Genomic DNA, 20,694 nt, shown 5'->3' on the forward strand with positions numbered 1-20,694 from the left:
CTTAATTAATCTAGTCCCATTTGCCAGCACTTGAACCATATCCCTCTAACCCTTCGTATTCATATACCCATCCGGATGTCTTTTAAATGTTGTAATTGTACCAGCCTCCACCGCTTCCTCTGGAAGCTCATTCCATACACACATCGCCCTCTGCATGCAAAAGTTGCCCCTTAGATCCCTTTTAAATCTTTCCCCTCTTACCCTAAACCTATGTCACCCAAAGACCTTGTCTACTCACCTTATCCATGCTTTTTATAAACTACTATAAGGTCACCCCTCAGCCTCCAACTCTCTAGGAAAAACAGCTCCAGCTTATTCAGCCCCTCTCTATAGCTCAAACCATCCAGTGCTGGCAAAATCCATTCAATAAATTCATGGCAATCTGATAATCCTCAATGCCTTTGCTGCCTTTGCCTTTTCCTTTGTTATATTATTTCCCAACCTCATTCTCTAAGGGCCTTATGTTCACTTTGGCCTTGGTCTTCGTTTTTAATCTCACTGTCAGTCCATTTTTGCATTACTTGCAAATTTGCCCTCAGTTTATTTTCTCAGCCTTTGTAATTATTTTTTGGGACGTGTAAAACATTCCAAATCCTCTGGTTTACCATTAGTCTTTGCCACATTGTATGCCTTTTATTTCAGTTTGACACTATCCTTAACTTCCTTAGTCATAGTGGGTTTATTCCCTTCCTATGAGTCCTCCTTCATCATTATCATCCTTCATCGCTGCAATGTTTTAATTTTTGTGAGTCATGAACTATTTTTTTAAATATTTGTCTTTGATCCATGATATCCACTAAGGAGATTAATCCTAGGTTAATGTCCAGAAATGTGGGCAAAATAAATGGGTCATTTTCTAAGGGGAAGGTGACGAAGAGTCAGGTACTTAAAATACTTACAAGAATTATATGGAATCGTTTGCACTTTCTCATGTTAGCTTCACCTTCTGTCTCATGTTTCCTCATTTCCTTTTCCACTTTGAACTCTTAATATTCATCCTGATTCTCCCTTATTTATCTGTCAGGAGCAACAGTTCTCTTGCAAAGTTGTACCTTTACAGAGCTTCCTACCAAATATCCATACTGTCACCAAGCAGACCTATTTCTGTCCCTTTGGTAACGATTGACTTGACTTCTTTGCTAATTTGTGTGCTGCTGAAACTTTCATTTTTTGCAAACGTTATCGCAAGATTTTGTTATTTCAATAAACTACTAGCCTGCTTCCATAGTTTTATGCTGTGGGGAATCATTCAAAACTCTATCCCAATCCTAACTCATATAAAATCCCATTCACTTATCTCTCCTGTGCGACTTGACCTAGATGCAAGCATATCAATGAGGAACCAAAATATGCCATTTGTTCCTTTTAAGGCAACTGGGCTACTCAATGAGATCATAGCTGATCTGTTCTGAATTGCACATTCTGTTGTAAACCTCAGATTCCTTTTAGGAAGCTATCACTGTCTCTCAAAATATTTATTGACCCTGACTGCTGAGCCAAAGAGTGCTAAAGTGGCATAATCACTTGAGGGGTTTAAAAAAAATCACCTCATTTCAGTCCTACAAGGTGAACCTCTAATTCGTTAAGCAAATCTTCTGATTTTGGAATTGCCCACAAGGGGCTCAAAAGAAAGGAAAGTCTTGATTTTTAAAATTCTCGTTCTTAGTTTTATTTTCCATTGCCTGTTCCTTTCTGATTCTCTGTAATCTTCTCCAGCTATACAGCCTACCCCTACTCCAAACCACACAGGATATTTATGTATTACCAATTCTGGTTTACTATTTCCACCATTGATGACTGCTTTTGCATGCCGAAGCAGGGGGAGTTCAGGAACTTCCCCTCTAAATTATTCTGCCTCTCAACAGATTTTTCCCCTTTTAAGGTCTGCTTAAAGCCTCCCTTTTAGTTGAAGCTTTAGGCTGTCTTCCCTTATAGCTCCTTATTTAGCACATTGTCACATTTTGTTTAGCATTGATATCTAAACCAGATGATATTGTAAGGAATTATCTGACAGAGGATTTGGTCTTATTCTCTTCCCAGGAACATTTACAGAGTGTTCAACAATCTGCCTTCAGCAGGAGCATGGGGAGTTTGGCAAACTCACCAAGAAAATCGATTGAATTGGATGAGGAGGAAACTGACTCAGATGATGATATCAGGGATGCGTATCGCTACGAGAGAAAAGTAAGTCTGTTTTGGGGGTGGAATTGCTGAAGGCCTGTGTGTGGATTATGTCTGTTGCTGCCTCTGAGGAATACTGAGCTGACTGAGTTCAGGTGAATCCTGCATTTCAACCTGAAAAATTGGAGGCAATCATCGTTAATTATGGAATCTGAGTAGTATCAGTAAAAGGGGCTTTGATGCTGTTTGGAAGATTTGGGCTTTTGTCTTCCTATCCTTTACTCACTTGTTAGACTGATGTAATGTCTATTGAAATAAGTAGCTCTTTTCCACCATTATAATTTCGATAACTATATCCTGGTACATCTTAGAACAGCGTGAGGCCATTCTACCAACCGAGATTATGCCAGCTTTCTCTTAGAGCAATCATCCCCTTTCATCCCCTTTCTGTCCCCAGAGTTCTGCAAGTCTATTTTGCCTCTAGTGTCCAACCAACTTAGTACTGAAAGTGTTGAATGTCTCCACTTCTACCCCCACAGGTGGTGAATTCATTGTTGTTATCATTTGCTGTATTTTTTAAAAACAAATCCACTATTTTTAAAATTATTAGAACACTTTCCTGTTTAAACTCCCTGAAAATAAATTAAAATTATTTGGTGAAACAGAGAATGATAAAGGAGATTTAGAAACTGGGTTAGACACATTCTTATGAGGAGAATTGCGTTCTGAGGAAGGGTCACTCGACCCAAAATGTTAACTCTGATTTCTCTCCACATATGCTGCCAGACCCGCTGAGCTTTTCCAGCAAGTTGTTTTTGTTTCTTACTAGGAGATTCGCAGGGTACTCGTAGCTCAAGTTCCCAGCAAAATTAAGCATACAATGATTTTAAATGAAAGAAAAACGGGAAACTAATTTATACATCAGATCCCAGCATAACCAAAAATAATTAAATTCCACAGGTGAGGTAAGAGTGTGGCAACAAGGAGCCCTACCAAAACTAGAGTCAATGGTGATGGAATAAAGGTTTAATTTTGTGGGAAGATGATGGCTCATGGTATTATCACTAGACTATTAATCCAGACACCCGGATAATGTCCCTGGTTGACCCCCATTATGGCAAATGGTGGCACTTGAATTCAATAAAGAAATTTTGTCATTAGAAGTCTATTGCTGCCCATGAAACTATTGCTGGTTGTCAGGAAAAACCCATCTGGTTCATTCACGTCCTTTCGGAAACTGCTGCCCTTACTTAGTCTAGGCAATTATGAATGGGCTGTAAATGATTGTCTTCACCAGTATGCCCAAAACTTGTGAATAAAGAAAATGTTTTTAAAAGTTCTTAATCGTAAGTCATTATTGCTGCCTGTGTCTGGTGGTTACAATCCTTTGGTCCTCTACAAAGTTCCCTGTAAGCTGCGAGGCTGCCTGCGTATGTAGCCGCTCCAGGTTTCCATGCACAGCAATTGGCATTGACTTTTGGTTACAGAAGTCGCTACCACTCTCAAACCTTGAAGGCCAGCACAGCCAAAAAGAGAACTAGAGGGTACGCTGGTCCTCAATATGCTTTCTTACTAAAGGAAATGAGTTTTTTAACTCCTCTGGGAAAATAACCTCCAAGAATTTCACATGTTATTTCACCTGCTAATGCTCATTTCCAAACGTCAAAATTAATTTGCTTTTCAAATTAAGTATAGGTTTGCTCTGGCTGTTTCCTTAAATTCCAGAACCTTTGCCAATATGCCTCAGGCACTAATTGCAAGTGAATATCATTTCTCTGCAGCATTATAATTCTGACAGTGAGGCATACATTTTCTGTGCTTTACCTGTTAACAGCCTGTAGAAGCAATATCCTCTTTTGCCTAATTCATATTTCTAGCCGTTTTGTTAAATGACACGAGGAATGCCTCCATGTCTTTTTTTCTTGAACTTTGGTAGGACTTATGTAAATTTAAGCATTTCCTTACTAGGCTTTAAATTTTGAGTCTAGTTCTTCCCAATGCATCAGCCTCTGTTATTTCCTATTTAAACTGTATCATTTTAAGCTTCTGTTTGCTGTCTTAGGGTATCATTTCCACTCTTTTCATTTCCATTGCCAGTTGCCTTTCCTTGTCTTTTTCTAGTTTTCTTTACCCATGTTAAAGCTGCATTTTAGTTTACCTTCAAAAAGCTGAAATTTGTTTAGAGAATGCGACCCTGCTGAAACCAAGGATTGATGAGGGCAGAACGGTGGATGTGATCTATATGGACTTCAATAAGGTGTTCGACAATGTTCCCCATGGGAGACTGGTTAGCAAGGTTAGATCTCATGAAATACAGGGAGAACTAGCCATTTGGATACAGAACTGGCTCAAAGGTAGAAGACAGAGGGTGCTGGTGGAGGGTTGTTTTTCAGACTGGAGGCCTGTGACCAGTGGAATGCCACAAGGATCCTCTACTTTTTGTCATTTACATAAATGATTTGGATGTGAGCGCAAGAGGTACAGTTAGTAAGTTTGCAGATGACACCAAAATTGGAGGTGTGGTGGACAGCGAAGAGGATTACCTCAGATTACGACAGGATCTTGATCAGATGGGCAATGGGCTGAGAAGTGGCAGATGGAGTTTAATTCAGATAAATACGAGGTGCTGCATTTTGGGAAAGCAAATCTTAGCAGGACATATACACTTAATGGTAAGGTCCTAGGGAGTGTTGCTGAACAAAGAGACCTTGGAGTGCAGGTTCATAGCTCCTTGAAAGTAGAGTCTTAGGTAGATAGGATAGTGAAGAAGACATTTGGTATGCTTTCCTTTATTAGTCAGAGTATTGAGTATCGGAGTCGGGAGGTCAGGTTACTGCTGTACAGGCCGTTGGTGAGGCCACCTTTGGAATAGTGCATGCACTTCTGGTCTCCTTCCTATCGAAAGGATGTTCTGAAACCTGAAAGGGTTCAGAAAAGATTTACAAGGGTGTTGCCAGGGTTGGTGGATTTGAGGTTTCGGGAGAGGCTGAATAGGGTGTGGCTGTTTTTCCTGCAGTGTCAGAGGCTGAGGGGTGACCTTTATAGAGGTTTACAAAATCATGAGGGGCATGGAAAGGATAAATAGACAAAGTCTTTTCCCTGGGATGGGGGAGTCCAGATCTAGAGGACATAGGTTTAGGGTGAGAGGGGAAAGGTATAAAATAGACCTAAGGGACAACTTTTCACGGTGCGTGTATGGAATGATCTGCCAAAGGAAATGGTGGAGGCTCGTACAATTGCAATATTTAAAAGGCATCTGGATGGGTATAGGAATAGGAAGGGTTTAGTGGGATGTGGGCCAAGTGCTGGATTAGTTTGGGATATCTAGTCAGCATGGACGAGTTGGACTGAACGGTCTGTTTCTGAGCTGTACATCTCTATGACTCTGTGAATGTATGTCACTTGCAGTATGTGTAAATCAGCATGATGTTAGTGTAGTTGTTGGCACACAAGATTTTTCAGTAAATACAGCAATCATTAAAGTTGGGTCACAGTTTTACAAGAAAAACAAACTAAGCAACAGGCTTTATTTTAACAGAGACAGAATTGAAAAATAGAATATTATGTCTAAATATGTATTGAAATTGTTTAGTTCACACCTAGTGTACTGTGTGTAGTTCTGGACACCATATCATAAATGGGATATTGAGGCAGTATAGAGGGTGTCAAAATTTACAAGGATGACACCAGAAATGTGTGAAAGCAAACATCATGAAAGGATTGGTAATCTCTATCCTTCTAAAAATGAAGGCTGAGGAATGACCAAGTCAAGATCTTTAAACTCGTGACAGATACAGAATACTTTGCTCCTTTTGTGGAGCAAAGTACCTAAAAGCCATCAGTATAAGAATTTCATTGAGAAATGGGGTTTTAGAAGAAACTTTGTTTCTCCAGTGAGGGAGTGGAAGTCCCACAGGGAAGTGAATAGGAGGAAGCTGGAGAGGCCTATCAGTGAGAAGGAAATTGAGGATCGTAATGATGGATTTTAATGAGGGGAGTTGGGAGTTGGCACAAGTAGGGCAGAAACATTGACATAGATTGTTTTGGCTGAGTGGTCTTTGTGTCATATTTCCAGTGTAATCCTATGAAATCCATGTTTTTGGAAAACTCCTTAATCTTTCAAAATTATTCATTGTCAATACACCCTCCATTGTTCTTCCCCCTTATGCTCAATTTATTCTTACTTTGTTTTTAAGGATCAAAACAGACAATTCATGATCTTTGTTTAAATCCAATATTGAAGTCTTGTCATATGATATGGTGTCCAATACATTTTGCCCAAATAGGCTGAGAGTTAGTCTAGTGTAAACAAAAGTTTAATGTATGTTTGTGTAGAGTATTGATCTCAAACTATTACAGTTTTCTTTGTTTCCCAGGATGGTGCAAGCAGTGTCTCATCAGGTAGCTTGGAACCAAATCTCTTCTGTGATGAAGAAATTCCAATCAAAGCAGAGGAGGTGGTGTCACATGTATGGCCAGCAACACCATCTTTCTGTGCTGAACATGCTTACTCTTCAGCATCAAAATCTTTTTCACAAGGTCAGTCTGGTTTCTAACACAATGTTGTTTGTGTATCTGCTGGTGTGGCAGCATTCTCTTAGAATCACAGACTTCTATGATGCATATGATGGCCATTCAACCCATTGTGTCTGTACTGGCTCCCCAAAAAACTATCCAGCTAGTCCCATTCTCCAGCCTTATCTTCGTAACCCTCTAAATTCATCACTTTCAAATACATATCCAACTCTCTTTGAAATCTCATGGAATCTGCATCAGCACTCTCCCAGGCAGCACATTCTTAGGGCACGGTGCAATATTTATTTCTTATTTTTCTACTGTTATGCTAAAAAGACTGTAGTGCTTATTTATTTATTTATCTATTTCTGTAACTCAAACTTTGTACCTCGGTACTTTATATCTATGATGGTGCCATGTGCGGTGACACTGTACACTTTTCACTGTCCTCTTGTACCCTGTGCTTGAGTACAGGCGACATTAAAATCTAAATCTAAAATTGTTTACCTGTTGGTCTGACAGTATCTTCTAATACCACTATTTAATGTGTACATGTTGGTCTGGCAGTACCGAGGTGCAGAAATCATATTCCTTTTGTCGTTCTGCAAAATATGACTGATAAGCAACATAACTTCATACACCCACCACCATATTCTTGAATATTTCTTGATGGCAAGCACCTTATTGTTCCCTGATTTAAAATTTTACAATTGGTTGAGCATCAGTAGCTATTTACAAAAAAGTTCTGAACTTATACTGCGCTTAGAACACAGAAATATTCCCTAATTTTGCTCCTGAATTGTCTGCCTTAAAGACTATGCCTTAGCTATCCAGGTTTTCTCTATCGTCTCTTGTCATTCTGTTTTTCCCATAAATCTCCAATCAAATCACCCATCACCCCTTAACCAGCACTAATGTGTGAAAACCTATCTTGTAACTCTGATAAACTGAAGCTCTGCTCCCAAGGCCAAGGTATCTTTCCTAAAATGTGGTGCCCGGATAATCCACAATAAATCAGCACCTCGTTATATGTGAAATGTTGAGTATACTTCTACCACCATCCAGGCAGCATGTTCAAAATAATATAAACTAGTGTAAAATGAAATACTGTTCCCCTTTCCTCCCTCCTATCCACCCTGCCACTTCCTACTTCAAGTTAATTTAAGTAGTCTTTGATAGTTGTTCCTTCTGCCAGTAAAATGGCTTCTCTTAACCTATTTCAATTCCCTCATGATTTTGAACACCTTTATCGCATCTCCCTTGAATCTCTGTCTCTCCAAGGGGAACAATCTCAGCTTCTCAAGTTCCTTAATTTCCTCATCTATAGTACCATTTTAATGTAACTCCTGAGATCTTGATTTCCATTCTTGTTGCCCAAAGGTTGGATGTAATCCTTCCGTGGAGATGCAATCATTGATTAGAGGTGTATGATAATTTATTTTCTTTTGTATTTTATACGTCTATTCATAAACTTAAGATAGTTTTTAAACAGCTTTCTCAACCTGCCCTTCCATTTTCCAATATTTTTGTAGATGTGCTTCTATTTCTGCAGCCCCTAGGTTTATTTAGTTTATTATCACTGTCTTCATTTTTCCTTTTAAAATTCATCAATTCACATGTTTCTACATTAAATTCTATCTGCCATGTATCTGCCAATTTCATCAGTCCATGCCTTCATAAATCTGCTGTCTTTCTTACACTTCATTATATATATGTATCATTGGCAAAGTTTGAAATTATGCTCTGGATCCCAAAGTCTAAGTTATTTATGTACATTAGAAAGAGCAGTTGTCCCAAACCAGATAACCAGCACCAAATCCTTTCCCTGCAGTCTAAAATATAATTGTTCACTGCTGCTTTCTGCTTCTGTCACTTAGCTAATTGTGTATCCAAACAGCCAGTGTCCTTTTCAAGCCCCTTCCCAGCAAAACTATAATACTTCTATCATTGTTTCCTACTGGTAGCGCTGTGATTTTTGTGTATTCATGCTTGGAGGATTGGCTAACCAATGGAAAACAGTTGGCACAAGTTGGTCATTTTCACTTTGGCAACTGTAACTAGTCACACGGATCAGTGCTGGTCCCTTAGTGTTTCTGAACTATGCAAATGACTTGGACAAAGGTAACAACTACGTTATAGCCAAATTTGGTGATACGCAGATTAGGACAGCAAGTGGCCACAGTCTGGAAATAATAGAGAAGTTGTTCTTATCAGCAACAGAGCAAGGAATAGTCAGCAGTACGACTCGGTGTACTATTTGGGATCCACTTGGGCCTCACCTCATGACAGCTTTGGTTCAAACATACAAAGGAGCTGAACTCCAGAGGTGAACATGACTGCTCTTGACATGACATATTTGATGGAATATAGCATAAAGGAGCTGTAGCAAAGCGTAAGTCAGGGGTAATCTTGAAGAGAAAACTCTCGACTGGTTGGAGTCCTACTTAGCACAGCCAAAGCTGGTTGTAGTTGTTGGTTTTCACTTGTTTAGATTAGATTAGATTACTTATAATGTGGAAACAGGCCCTTCGGCCCAACAAGTCCACACCGACCCTCCGAAGAGCAACCCACTCAGACCCATTCCCCTACATCTACCACTACGGGCAATTTAGCATGGCAAATTCACCTAACCTGCACATTTTTGGACTGTGGGAGGAATTCGGAGAACTCAGAGGAAACCCTTGCAGACATGGGGAAAATGTGCAAACTTCACACAGTCAGTCGCCTGATGCGGGAATTGCACCCAGGTCTCTGGCACTGTGAGGCAGCAGTGCCAACCACTGTACCATTATGCTGCCCACTGCCACCATGCCGCCCACTTTGCCACTTGCGAATTGGTGATCAATTGTTTCAGTTCCAGAATGTGTCTGCAGCAGTACCTCAGTGTAGTGATCTCGGCTGAAAAACTTTCAGCTACTTCATCCATAACCTTCTCTCCATCATGGGTGGATCAGGACAGATTGTTGGTGAGCATCACTCCCAGAAATTTGATGCTCTCGACTATCTGCACCTCAGCACCATTGATGCAGACAGGGGCGGCACGGTGGCACAGTGGTTAGCACTGCTGCCTCACAGCGCCAGAGACCTGGGTTCAATTCCTGCCTCAGGCGACTGACTGTGTGGAGTTTGCACATTCTCCCCGTGTCTGCGTGGGTTTCCTCCGGGTGCTCCGGTTTCCTCCCACAGTCCAAAACATGTGCAGGTCAGGTGAATTGGCCATGCTAAATTGCCTGTAGTGTTAGGTAGGGGTATGGGTGGGTTGCGCTTTGGCAGGGCGGTGTGGACTTGTTGGGCCGAAGGGCCTGTTTCCACACTGTAAGTAATCTAATCTAATCTAATCTAATCTTCCTGAAGTCTCCTTTGATTTGCTGACATTGATGGAGACATTGTTGTTTTTACACCATACCTCTTAGCACTCAACCTCTCTTTTGTACTCAGTCTCATTGTTGTTTGACCTACAACAGTGGTGTTATTGGCAAACTTGTAAATGGAGTTGGGGCAGAATTTGGCTATACAGTCATAAGTACATAATGAGTACAGTAGGAGGCTGAACGTGCAGCCTTGCAGGGTACTGGTGTTGAGTATTATTATGGAGGAGATATTTATGGCTTTTCTTGCAGCAAGTAATCAGTTAAGCTAACAATGTTCTACTTTATTGCAAGGGGAATTAAATGTATGAGTAGTGAAGTTATTCTTCAGTTATACAAGGCACTTGTGAGACTGCGTTCGGGGGACTATATACAGTACTGGTCACTGTACTTACAGCAGAATGTTGATGCATTAGAAAATGTTCAGAGAAGGTTTACTGGGCGTGATGATACCTGGAATGAGTGGATTGACTACCAGAAAAGACTAAACAGACTAGGTCTGTATCCTCTGGTGTTTAGAACAGTCAGAGGGGACTTAATTGAAAGGGATAAGATTCTGGGGGGACTTGGGTGGATGAGGAAAGGATGTTTCCTCATGAAGAATCTAGAACAAGCGGTCATAGATTAAAGATATGCAGTCAGCCATTTAAGACCGAGCTATGGAAAAATTTCTTTGAGGGTTGTGTATATTTGAAATTCCCTTCTTCAACAGACAGTGAATGCAGAATATTTAATTGATTTTAAGGCCCGTGGTAAGTATCTTCTTGATACAAGGGGATGAGAGATTATTGGGATGCACAGGAATATAGAGCAGATCAACCATGATCTTATTGCACGGTGGTGGGCTCCCTCTTGTTCCTTGTTTGTATGTTCACATTATTTCAATATTATTCAAATGTTGTCATGCACCCACTTTAGAATTGTACTCTAGTTTCTTTTCTGTTAGTTTTCCCTGTTTTGCCAACTTTTCTACATTAGATTTTGTCTGTTCATTCTACCAGCCTGTCTACCGTATCACCCCCATCTCTCACTATCTTCCTTGCACATACTTCAGGTTTTGTGTTATGATCTTAGCTTGGATATGTCTGATTCTAGAATGAAATCTGGCCTGAATAGATCATTCTGTTTTATTTAAAATGCTTTCATTCACTGAAACACAAACACACACGGCTGTAAATTTTCTTGAACAATAAAACAGGAATTTATGGCATAAAAGAAAAAAAGAAAATGACGCATTTAACTGTCAAAATGTGAAACACAGTTTGAATGATCTTAGAACATGCAGCAAAACAAAGTCATCTATTCCCAACCCCCTCACTTCACAGGGAGTCAGTCCAGACAAGTTGCTCTTTTATATCAAATCTTTTGGCTCTGAGTAACAGCTTCTCTCTACTTCTGTCCTATGAGCTGTGAAGTTTTTTTGATGTGACTACTATCAAAATTGAAAGCTTAGACTTTATCAGTCATTTCACAAGATAAACTCCAAGGGAAGAGCTGAATTGTCTTGTGCACCTTACGAGGAGAGAAGCTAGATTTGAGTATGATAGTCAGGTCTCCTCCAAAACTGTCCCAAAAGCTTTGAAGATTTCTAAGGGTCTTTCTAAGGTAAAGTAAATCTTTGACTATTCCTAACAAAAACAAACTGCTGCAAACAACCCTAGCTTGCCTTTTGGTGTTTATGCTCCTTGCTGTAAATCTGCAGTATGACCAAATTGGAGGGTGGATATATTTGGGTTGCTGTCTTTGGAGAAGAAGGTTATGGGGTGCAAGGACTAAGTGAATAGAAAGCTACTTAATATCCTTAGTGGAAGGGTCAACAACAGGAAGACATAATTTTAAAGTGAAAGGCATCAGGTTCAGAAGGAATTTGAGGACAACATTTACTACCCCATGGATGTTGGGCATCTGGAATGCACTGCCTTAGATGGTAATTGAGGTGGGCAACTTTACAGCATTTAAAAATGGATGAGCACTTGACATGTCACAACATTCGAAGCTATGGGCCTAAGTAGGACCAGTGTAGTTGGTGATGTATTTTTAATGTTTCAGTCTCGATGGACTGAAAGGCCTTATCAGTACTGATTCTGAACAATCTTCTATTAATACTGCTGGAGACTTGCAGTCGCCTACTCTGTCAAACTTTGGATTAGGTCACAGTTCAGAAAGCATTATCTGACTTTCGTTGCTTTTCTCGTAAATCTTCATGAAATATAATCACCACCAATGTGCTAATAGTTTGAAATCAAATCTTTCAAAATGTTATTAATATATGAATCACAACTTTCATCAGAGTGGACTGCAAATTTTGAAATTGTGCCCTGAGTATCCAAATCAATGTACTAGTATAGATTTAGACACTGTGTGGTCCTAATACTGACCCCATGTGGAGCTCCAGTTCTGAATGTTTTCTGTCACTCAGCAAGCTTTGTATTCATGCTGCCAGTGTCCCTTCAACTTTCCTTCTGTAGGCTTCAACTTTTCTAACAAGCCTGCTATGTGGCATTTTACCTCTTTCAAAATCCTTGTATGTCGCACCAAACACAATGCCTTCACCATATTTCAAAAGTTCAATCCAAATAGTTAAGCATAATTTATCCTTCATAAATCAATGCAGGTTTTTGAGAGTATACACATTTTGAAGTAACGGTCAATTTTGCCTTGTAATGTTATTGCTAAGCACCTTCCCACCACTGAAGTTAAACTGCTTGCCTGCTAAGGTGCTGGTTTTATCTCCATCCCCATTTTGAACAAGTATATATTACAGAAGATCCTTGATTATCTGAAGGATACGCATGGGGAGTATTACGTTTGGTTAATCGAATGCAGGATAACATAATTAGCCACACATTGGAACCTTGTGATCTTGTTTGGATGATACGATGTTCAGTTATTCGAATGCCAGGTAATCTTGGTTCCCCTGTATTTGCAGTTTTCTGCCACTCCTGGATTGACGGCAGATTGAAAGATTAAGCCCGTCATGTTTTCACCTTTACTTCCCTTGAAAGTTCCATTGTATGTCTCAATTTTATCATCGCCTCTTAAGCTTTGGACCATCCTCTGGCAGCCTTCTATGTTGTGCGATAATGGTGTAGGCTTTGGTGGTCCCCTCACTGTTAAATGGTGTTTACTTGAGCTCAGTGCTCCTTAACCTTAATCATCATCAAGTACAATTAGCTGAGAAGTAGTAGGGTTCACCTGGTCCGCAAAGTTAATGCTGTTGTCCCATAAAATGATGCCAAGGAGCAGCCATGAATCATACCAACTACTGGAGCAGACTTAACAGACTTGTTTGTTTGGTCTGCTCTTGCTGTCTTTTCTTGTGTTTGACTTCAGTGACCCATTCTGCCACTACGGTGATAGCCACAACCCTGACAGCATTTCCTCCCCTGCTGTTGTTCCCATATATATGTATATATATAAAGCACACTACTCTAAATGGTATATCAAATTATGATCAATTTCACTTCTGCACCCTATGTGACAACACTGAAGAGTGCCTGTGTGGGAATGCTAAAGAGAAACGTTGCAAAATCTTCTTCTTTGGGTAAAGACAGATGAAAAGTACATTTCTGTCTTGTGTCTATGCATTTGTCCCTAATAGGCTTCAACCCACCTTTCACTACCCATATATTATTTATTTGTTTGGTAATCAGAACAAGTATTGCTGAGAAAAGACAGGGTTTTATGCTGTATGTTACAAGTGTCAGCCAATTTCTAATTAATTTCTCAAAGATCACCTCGCCCTGTGAAATCAGTCTATAAATCAGTTCTGAGGAAGGGTCGCTGGACCCGAAACGTCAACTTTGATTTCTCTTCACAGATGCTGCCAGACTTGTTGAGCTTTTCCAGCAACTTCTATTTTTGTTTCTGATTTACAACATCCACAGTTCTTTAGGTTTTTAATCAGTCAAAAAGTCTGACTTAAAATTTAAACAAGGCTTGAGAATTAACTGTCAGTCATCATTAACTGTCTTATTATCCATAGCAGCAGCAGCACCACCAATCAGGCACTATTTGCTGACCAATCAGCACAGTACGCTGATATGGTATAAATTCATTTTCCCCATAAATTTATATTCTTACAAATGGTCCTGATGAATGGAAGACAAAAAGTTCTGACAAACCATATTTTTTCAGCAATACTTTGACTATTTATATGCCTAGAAGCCATTTTGGTTCCTTTTCACGTTAGCTCCTTTTCCACTCACTTGTCTCCTCTCATTTATTTTTCCACTTGCGGTTCTCATTGTCAGTTTGATTTACAGGTGTTGGATATACTTTTTATTTGCTTCATCTTTGCAACTCCCTCATCCAGGGAATTCTGCTGTGTTACTCTTCCCTAAACAGTGGGAAACCTAGTTGTGAATTATCTCCTTAAATGGAGCCCATTGATTAATTACAGTATTACCTAAGATGCATTTGATTTTGGACAAGATCCAGATTCAACCCATTGAAATTAACCCTCCTCCACCTAAACCCAATGACTCTCTGCAAAATGATCCTCGTTGACACTTGATCTGCTTGGCTAACCTGATCCCCTAGTCCAAAATTCAGCAATGCCTCCTTTGTCATTAGACACAATGTATAAAATCTAGATAATTCTTGTGGACACTCTTTAGAAACTCCTTCTGTGCTTTGTGCTATTAGTATATCTGACCATGTTAAGATAATTTATGTTGCTTACTATAACCATTTTATGTCACCAATATATTGTTCTAGGAACTGGAACTCCACGGAAACAACCACGTAAGACACCATTGGTGCCACGTAGTTTGGAGCCCCCAGTCCTTGAGCTGTCTCATAATGCAAAAGTTCAGCTAGAGGAGTTGATGATGGTGGGAGACCTTTTGGAAGTAACCCTTGATGAAACACAGCATATTTGGAGAATATTGCAGGCAACGCACCTTCCTGCAGAGGATAGATTTCTACATATATTGGAGGTACTTCCTAAATTTCATTTACTGATTCATTTTCTTTCCTTTGAGATTTTTTTCAGAGGGAGATGAGTAGACCTTTATCTTGGCACTGTGTAATGAATTTCTTTCTGGCTAAACCTCTGAGCAGTGCAAACTGTAACAGAAGAAAATGGTCAAAGTTGATAAGATTAATGGGGACTACTTCCTGATCAAGCTTCCAACTACCAGGCGTTCAAAACCATCTTTAAAGAAAAAGAAGAAATTGAGTGTTTAAAGAATTTTCAGGAAACATTTTCCATCCATTAAGAATCTGGGACAAGTTATAACAGAATGAGCAACAAACCCATGTACTAACGGCAAAGCAACCCAAGTACAAGCTTCTTGCAGATTGGAAGATACAGTGAAATTGGGGGCCATTCAGCCATTACCCCACAAATTGTTTCTTTTCACAATGTGTACCTTCGAGTGCCACAATTGAACATTGAGGCAGCATATTCCAGATGCTAACCAGTCGCTGCATGCAAAAGCCTTTCCACATGTCACCATTGCCTTAAATCTTTCCATAAATTGGAATGATTTCTCCCCCTCCACTCTTTCCAGACCCCTATTAATTTTGAATACCTGTCTCTCCTCTTCCTGTTCTGCAAACAAAACAGTCCAAATTTATTTAATCTATAACTGAAAGTCTTTATCCCTGGAAAGACTTTATGCTGGAGTTAAAATGGCAAGGCTCATAAATTAAAAAGCTAGCATTGTGATGCTGTGATGTTTTTCTCCTTCCGGCATACTTTACATTCACTTTCTCTATTTTTGACATGTTGTTCTGGGCTTTATGATGCCAGCATTGCTTTTCTAACTCTTTTTGATAACTCATGTATTCAGGACGATGGTCTGGAGGAGAAATCCATCCGAATTAAAGTCAAAGATTCTTCAGATAAAAAGCGAAAGCGAAAACTGGAAAAGGCTGAGTTGTTCTTGGGGGATGGCAAGAAGTTAAAAGAACTGAGAAAGTTTGACAAACCCAAAAAGAAAAAGCTGAAATTGACCCCAGAGAAAATGAAAGAGCAGAGCAAACTGGGGAAGAAAGTGGGAAAAGAAGAAAAGGAGAAAGAGAAAAAGAAAAAAGAGAAATCCAAAGAGAGTATGGAGAAGTTGTTGGATAAGAAGAAAGAAAAGAAAGTGATTTTACCAGCTCAGGAAGATTGGTCTGCAGCAGAGGACTCTGAGGATGAAAATGCTGTTTGTGCTGCGTTGAACTGTCAGCGGCCGTGCGGAGAAGAGGTTGGTCTGTAGTTATCCTGTTGCCGTAGTGAATCACGTTGCACTTTAATCTGCCTTAGCTTATTTGTTTGTATAAATTCTGTCATGTTTCCAGTAATGACAAAATTGTTGAGATATTAATCTTAAATTGCATATTATTGGGATGTTATTCCTATTTGTCACCTTTATAAGTCGAAGCAGGATGTTTGTCACTCATGTGAATTTTATATATTTTAAGATTTAGTGTAATACGTAGGTATTTTTTGTATCTTAACCTGTTCCAAGCTGTTGTTGCAGGAGCAGGTAGGACTTGAACCTGGGTCTCTTGACTTGGAGTTGGAGACGCACTAGAATGTTGAATTTTCATTCTGGTGAGATGGGGGTCAGGGTTTGTGGTAGCTCATTGTGAAATCAGTGACTGCTGGTTGAGGTGGTTGGACTGGGAAAGAAAGCTCACCTTGGCGCACTGGCACTTTGTCAACGATATGAAATAAAAACCAAAACAACAAACAGCTTTTCAACCTTCACCCTCTTGGGGCCCCAAACACCCTAAAGGATGCTTACTTTGCCTCATCTATGCCTAACGACACCCCTCCACTCAGATCCCATAGCTCTCAAACCCTCCATGCCAACCTCTGCCCCACTATCTTTTACTGTTACACCTACCATGCCAACTGAACAAGTACGGCCTGTTCGAGAGCCTTACTGAAATGAAATAAATTCTCAAGTGTCTTGATATTAATAATCACACAACAATAAGCGCTAGTGCTTACAAATAAACCTATTGGACTATAACCTGATGTTGTGTGATTATTAACTTTGTCCACCCCAGCACCTCCACATCATTGATATTAATAATTACGCCAGTAAAAAAAATCATTATTTCAAAACCCATACATTATCTATGACTCATTATGAGAACAAGCATAATTGCAAAAGCAGAAATTGCTGGCAGCATCTGTAGAGAGATAAGCCCAGACTTGCTGAGCTTTTCCAGCAATTTCTGTTTTTGTTTTTAACTTACAAAATCTGCAGTTCCTTTGGTTTTTATGTAGAATTCATAGTTTCACTTCAAAGAGTCTATTACCACTGGGAGGCATCAGTGAAACTGCAAATTAAGTGTCATTTGGACAAGCATGTGAACAGGTAGGGATTACAGGGGTACAGATTATGTGCATGCAGATGGGATTAGTTTAGAATGGCATCATGGCCGGCAAAGACATGGGCTGTAGGGCCTGATCCTGTACAGTACAGTTCTATGTTCTGTAAGAACCCTATCGTGATAATGAACAGTTATGAAATCAATCGTGCAGCACTAATACTGAATTAAAATCTGAAAGGTTAGTTGATGTCAACAGAGAAATAAACACTTCTTAGTACTTTAGTCATTTTTAAAAACCTAATTGAAGGGCAACAGTTCCAATATCTTGAAATGGTCATTGACAGCTCCACTACCTGTGTGCTTTTTTTAACTAAAAATCACATCTCCTTTTAACCATCTCAAATTCCCAGATGATGACACAGACTGGTACAGTCATGATGGGCTGATTGGCTTCCTTCTGAATTCTTGAGATTCCATGATTCTCCTATTGACCTTTTTTTAGACATTGCGCTTGTGAAAATCAGGTCAACCAGAGGCAGCTGCGCACTAACGGCTGCAACTCAGAATCCACCTCATCCCGCAAAAATGGAAAGTGCTATGTTTGGGGAGGTGGGACTTTCAGTTTTGGGCCTGCACTTTTGTAACAGCAAGCGAGGCTCCCCATCTTTATGAATGATCAGCCACACATCCTCTGACAGTCATCTAACTTAAGCAGCTTCATTCTTCTGCAGTCCCCAACTCGTTCACATAAAAACATCTCTACCCCTCTCTGTTAAAGTTTGACCCCTCCCTCATTTTCTATTTTCCTCAAAATTACCCACCCACTGCCCTGTCTCTGTCCTGTTGCTTTCAGCTTCCATCCCTGCAGCACCATGACCTAACCCAGACCCAACTGATAGTTGCTTGACATCTAAGATGAAGATGAAACTTTTCTTTAAAACTGTGCAACAGATTCCTGATGCCTTTATTGAAACCTGGTTATTTTTCAACTGCTATAAAAGTTCCTTTTGTCTGTGAGATCATAAAAATCTGCTGTAACTGCTCTTAGATTTTAAACAGTTTAATTCTGTGTAATGTGATCTTCAAACAAACGCTATGATTGCTGGAAGTCTGAAATAAGTGGCAAATGTGTAGCTGGAATTCTAATGAAAGGTCACGGACATAATTGTTCGATTTCAGTGGATGCCGCCTGAGTACCATTAGTATTCTCTGTTTTTATTTGAAAGTAGGGCACATTCCAATTGTTCTCTTGCTTCCTGGTGAAATTACTAGTTAGTCCAATCTTTTCCGTTGTGAATAATGTTTTCTGGATTTGTGTGCTGCAGGTTGATTGGGTGCAGTGCGATGGAGGCTGTGATGAATGGTTCCACCAGGTCTGCGTCGGTGTCTCTTCTGAGATGGCAGAGAATGAGGATTACATTTGTACTGCATGCACCAGGCAAGGAGCTCCTGATACCCGAGCAGCTAGCCACAGCCTGTCTGGAATCTATACTGCCACATCTTTCCTGGAGGACTCTAAGGACAGCAGCTAGTCTCTTCATAATTATATTCATGGAAGTACTGTCAAGTTGTTGGCTTCAAACAGGACCCTGGACATAGCTGATGAGCACCACACTCTGCCACAGATGCCACGCACCCACAATATTAAGGACCAGTGTGAAGTATATGGTTAAGATTAGCATAATGAAAAAGTGAAGGTAGAGACAATTCTGTTCTCCATTGTGTGTGTAAAAGTGAGCCCCTTCTTATTTGTTGCAGCAGGTGTAGTGGGACAGGAGATAAAACAACAAGGATAGTGGTAGGGGAGGGGCAACAGCAGGTACCAGGAATGGATGGCACCTGCGAGATGTGGAGCTTGGAAGAGGAAATGGAAAGGGAGCAGGGTACTTCGGGGAGAAACTAAGAGGACGGTGCTTAAGTGGGGAGGCAACAAACCCACTTGGGGAACACATAGCTATTTAGCTGTTTCGCAAGAGGACAAGAACATAATTACTTGTAAAAGTTAAGTATTTAATCTTTCACATCTTCTTAAAAATAATTTTAATGATTTGAAATCTGTTTAGTCAGTTTGAAATTGGACTTTTTTTTTACACTAGGCATATTCTGATGAGATTTAAAAATGTGTGCGAGGGCGGGTGAGGGTTGGCAGTGTTTTTTTAGCCAAGTGTTAATGTGTTTCCTGAACCATCTGGACTCTGTAATGGAGAAAACAAGTTGTAAGCTGGCCAACGATAGTCTTTCAAATGCTGTATGTGTACAAAGCGCTCTCATGGAGCAACAATACCTCAGAACAGAGTGCTTAGATGCGATCACATTTAGTGGAGTACATGAACCAATTATGCCTTGGGGATCCAACTAAACAAACGGGAACAAACACATCCTTCCTAGGTGCCCAGTAATTTTATGTATTTATGTAGGTTTTGCTGTAAGATACTAGGTTGTTTAGACTTTTTGGTAAAACATTTGTTTTATTTATCATTTTCTGTTTTTTCATAAACATGTTTGAGAGGTGGAATTTTTTTTGTCTATGTAAATGTATTAGGATGTAATGTCTTTTCCTGTGTCTGAGGAGAAAAATGCTTGTCGCAAGTTGCAATCAGAATACAGTCACTCTAACAAATAGTGCATTTCCCTTTTTTTATTGTGATTTGTATTTACATGCGCTGTGAAATGGAATGCACATCACATTTTGAACCATTCAGCCAGATATAACCAGCGTGCACACTGACACTGAGTCTCCTGTAATTCTGTTGGTTTGGTATTACATCTGTAATTACTTCCTCATTGGTTCCTATCCCAGTTTTCTCTTTTGTTCCCTTGTATTCAATACTTGTGATCATGTACCTTATCATTCCAGGTACTGCACTGTTTCACATTTTGCAATCCTTATTAAATGTCAGTTCCTTTAACCTCAGGCAATAACACTATAGCTTGAATTTTTAGCATGAACAATGCACAATGTAGAGTACAAAAGCAAAAAATGCTGCAGATACTTGAGCTCTGAAATAAAAAGCATAAAATGTTGGAAATCCTAAACCGGTTAGGCAGAAACTGTGGCAAGAGTTCAGGATTGCACAGTGCTGGCGTGACCATGTTTGGGAAGATGGAATGCCAACACTACCATGCTCAAGGAATGCACAGGTCTGAACACCACTAAACACTAACGTGTGCAGTGCTGATTTCAGAGTGATCAAGCTTTGGTTCAGTCTTTTGGTTTAAAGCCAGCAGCCATACTGGCTGTCCTCTAGTCCTCGGGCACCTCTTCTGGGGCCAAGGAGAAATTGAATTATTGGTTTACATTTTTGGTTTTATGATTGTGCCAGTACTTTCCAAAGCTTTTGTGTAAATTTTGCATTTTCTGTTGCAAAGTTTGTTTTATGAATATGTAATGCATTCGGTTGAGATGTGTGAT

At 39.9% G+C, this 20,694-nt stretch overlaps 1 protein-coding gene across 2 annotated transcripts in view; it reads left to right on the plus strand.

Annotated features, from left to right (window-relative positions):
- Positions 1 to 19,904, plus strand: part of kdm5a (lysine demethylase 5A) — a 203,173-nt gene extending 183,269 nt beyond the window's left edge. For both annotated transcript variants that reach the window (XM_072552438.1, XM_072552439.1), the window contains exons 24-28: positions 2,041 to 2,184; positions 6,498 to 6,660; positions 14,724 to 14,944; positions 15,803 to 16,201; positions 18,608 to 19,904. In XM_072552438.1, the coding sequence (XP_072408539.1) occupies positions 2,041 to 2,184; positions 6,498 to 6,660; positions 14,724 to 14,944; positions 15,803 to 16,201; positions 18,608 to 18,814 (1,134 nt within the window). In that variant the 3' untranslated portion in view covers positions 18,815 to 19,904. The remainder of the gene's footprint in view (positions 1 to 2,040; positions 2,185 to 6,497; positions 6,661 to 14,723; positions 14,945 to 15,802; positions 16,202 to 18,607) is intronic.
- Positions 19,905 to 20,694: the final 790 nt, after the last annotated feature.

The sequence above is a fragment of the Chiloscyllium punctatum genome, chromosome 32, assembly GCF_047496795.1.
Source record: "Chiloscyllium punctatum isolate Juve2018m chromosome 32, sChiPun1.3, whole genome shotgun sequence".
In the NCBI taxonomy this organism is placed as follows: Eukaryota; Metazoa; Chordata; class Chondrichthyes; order Orectolobiformes; family Hemiscylliidae; genus Chiloscyllium; species Chiloscyllium punctatum.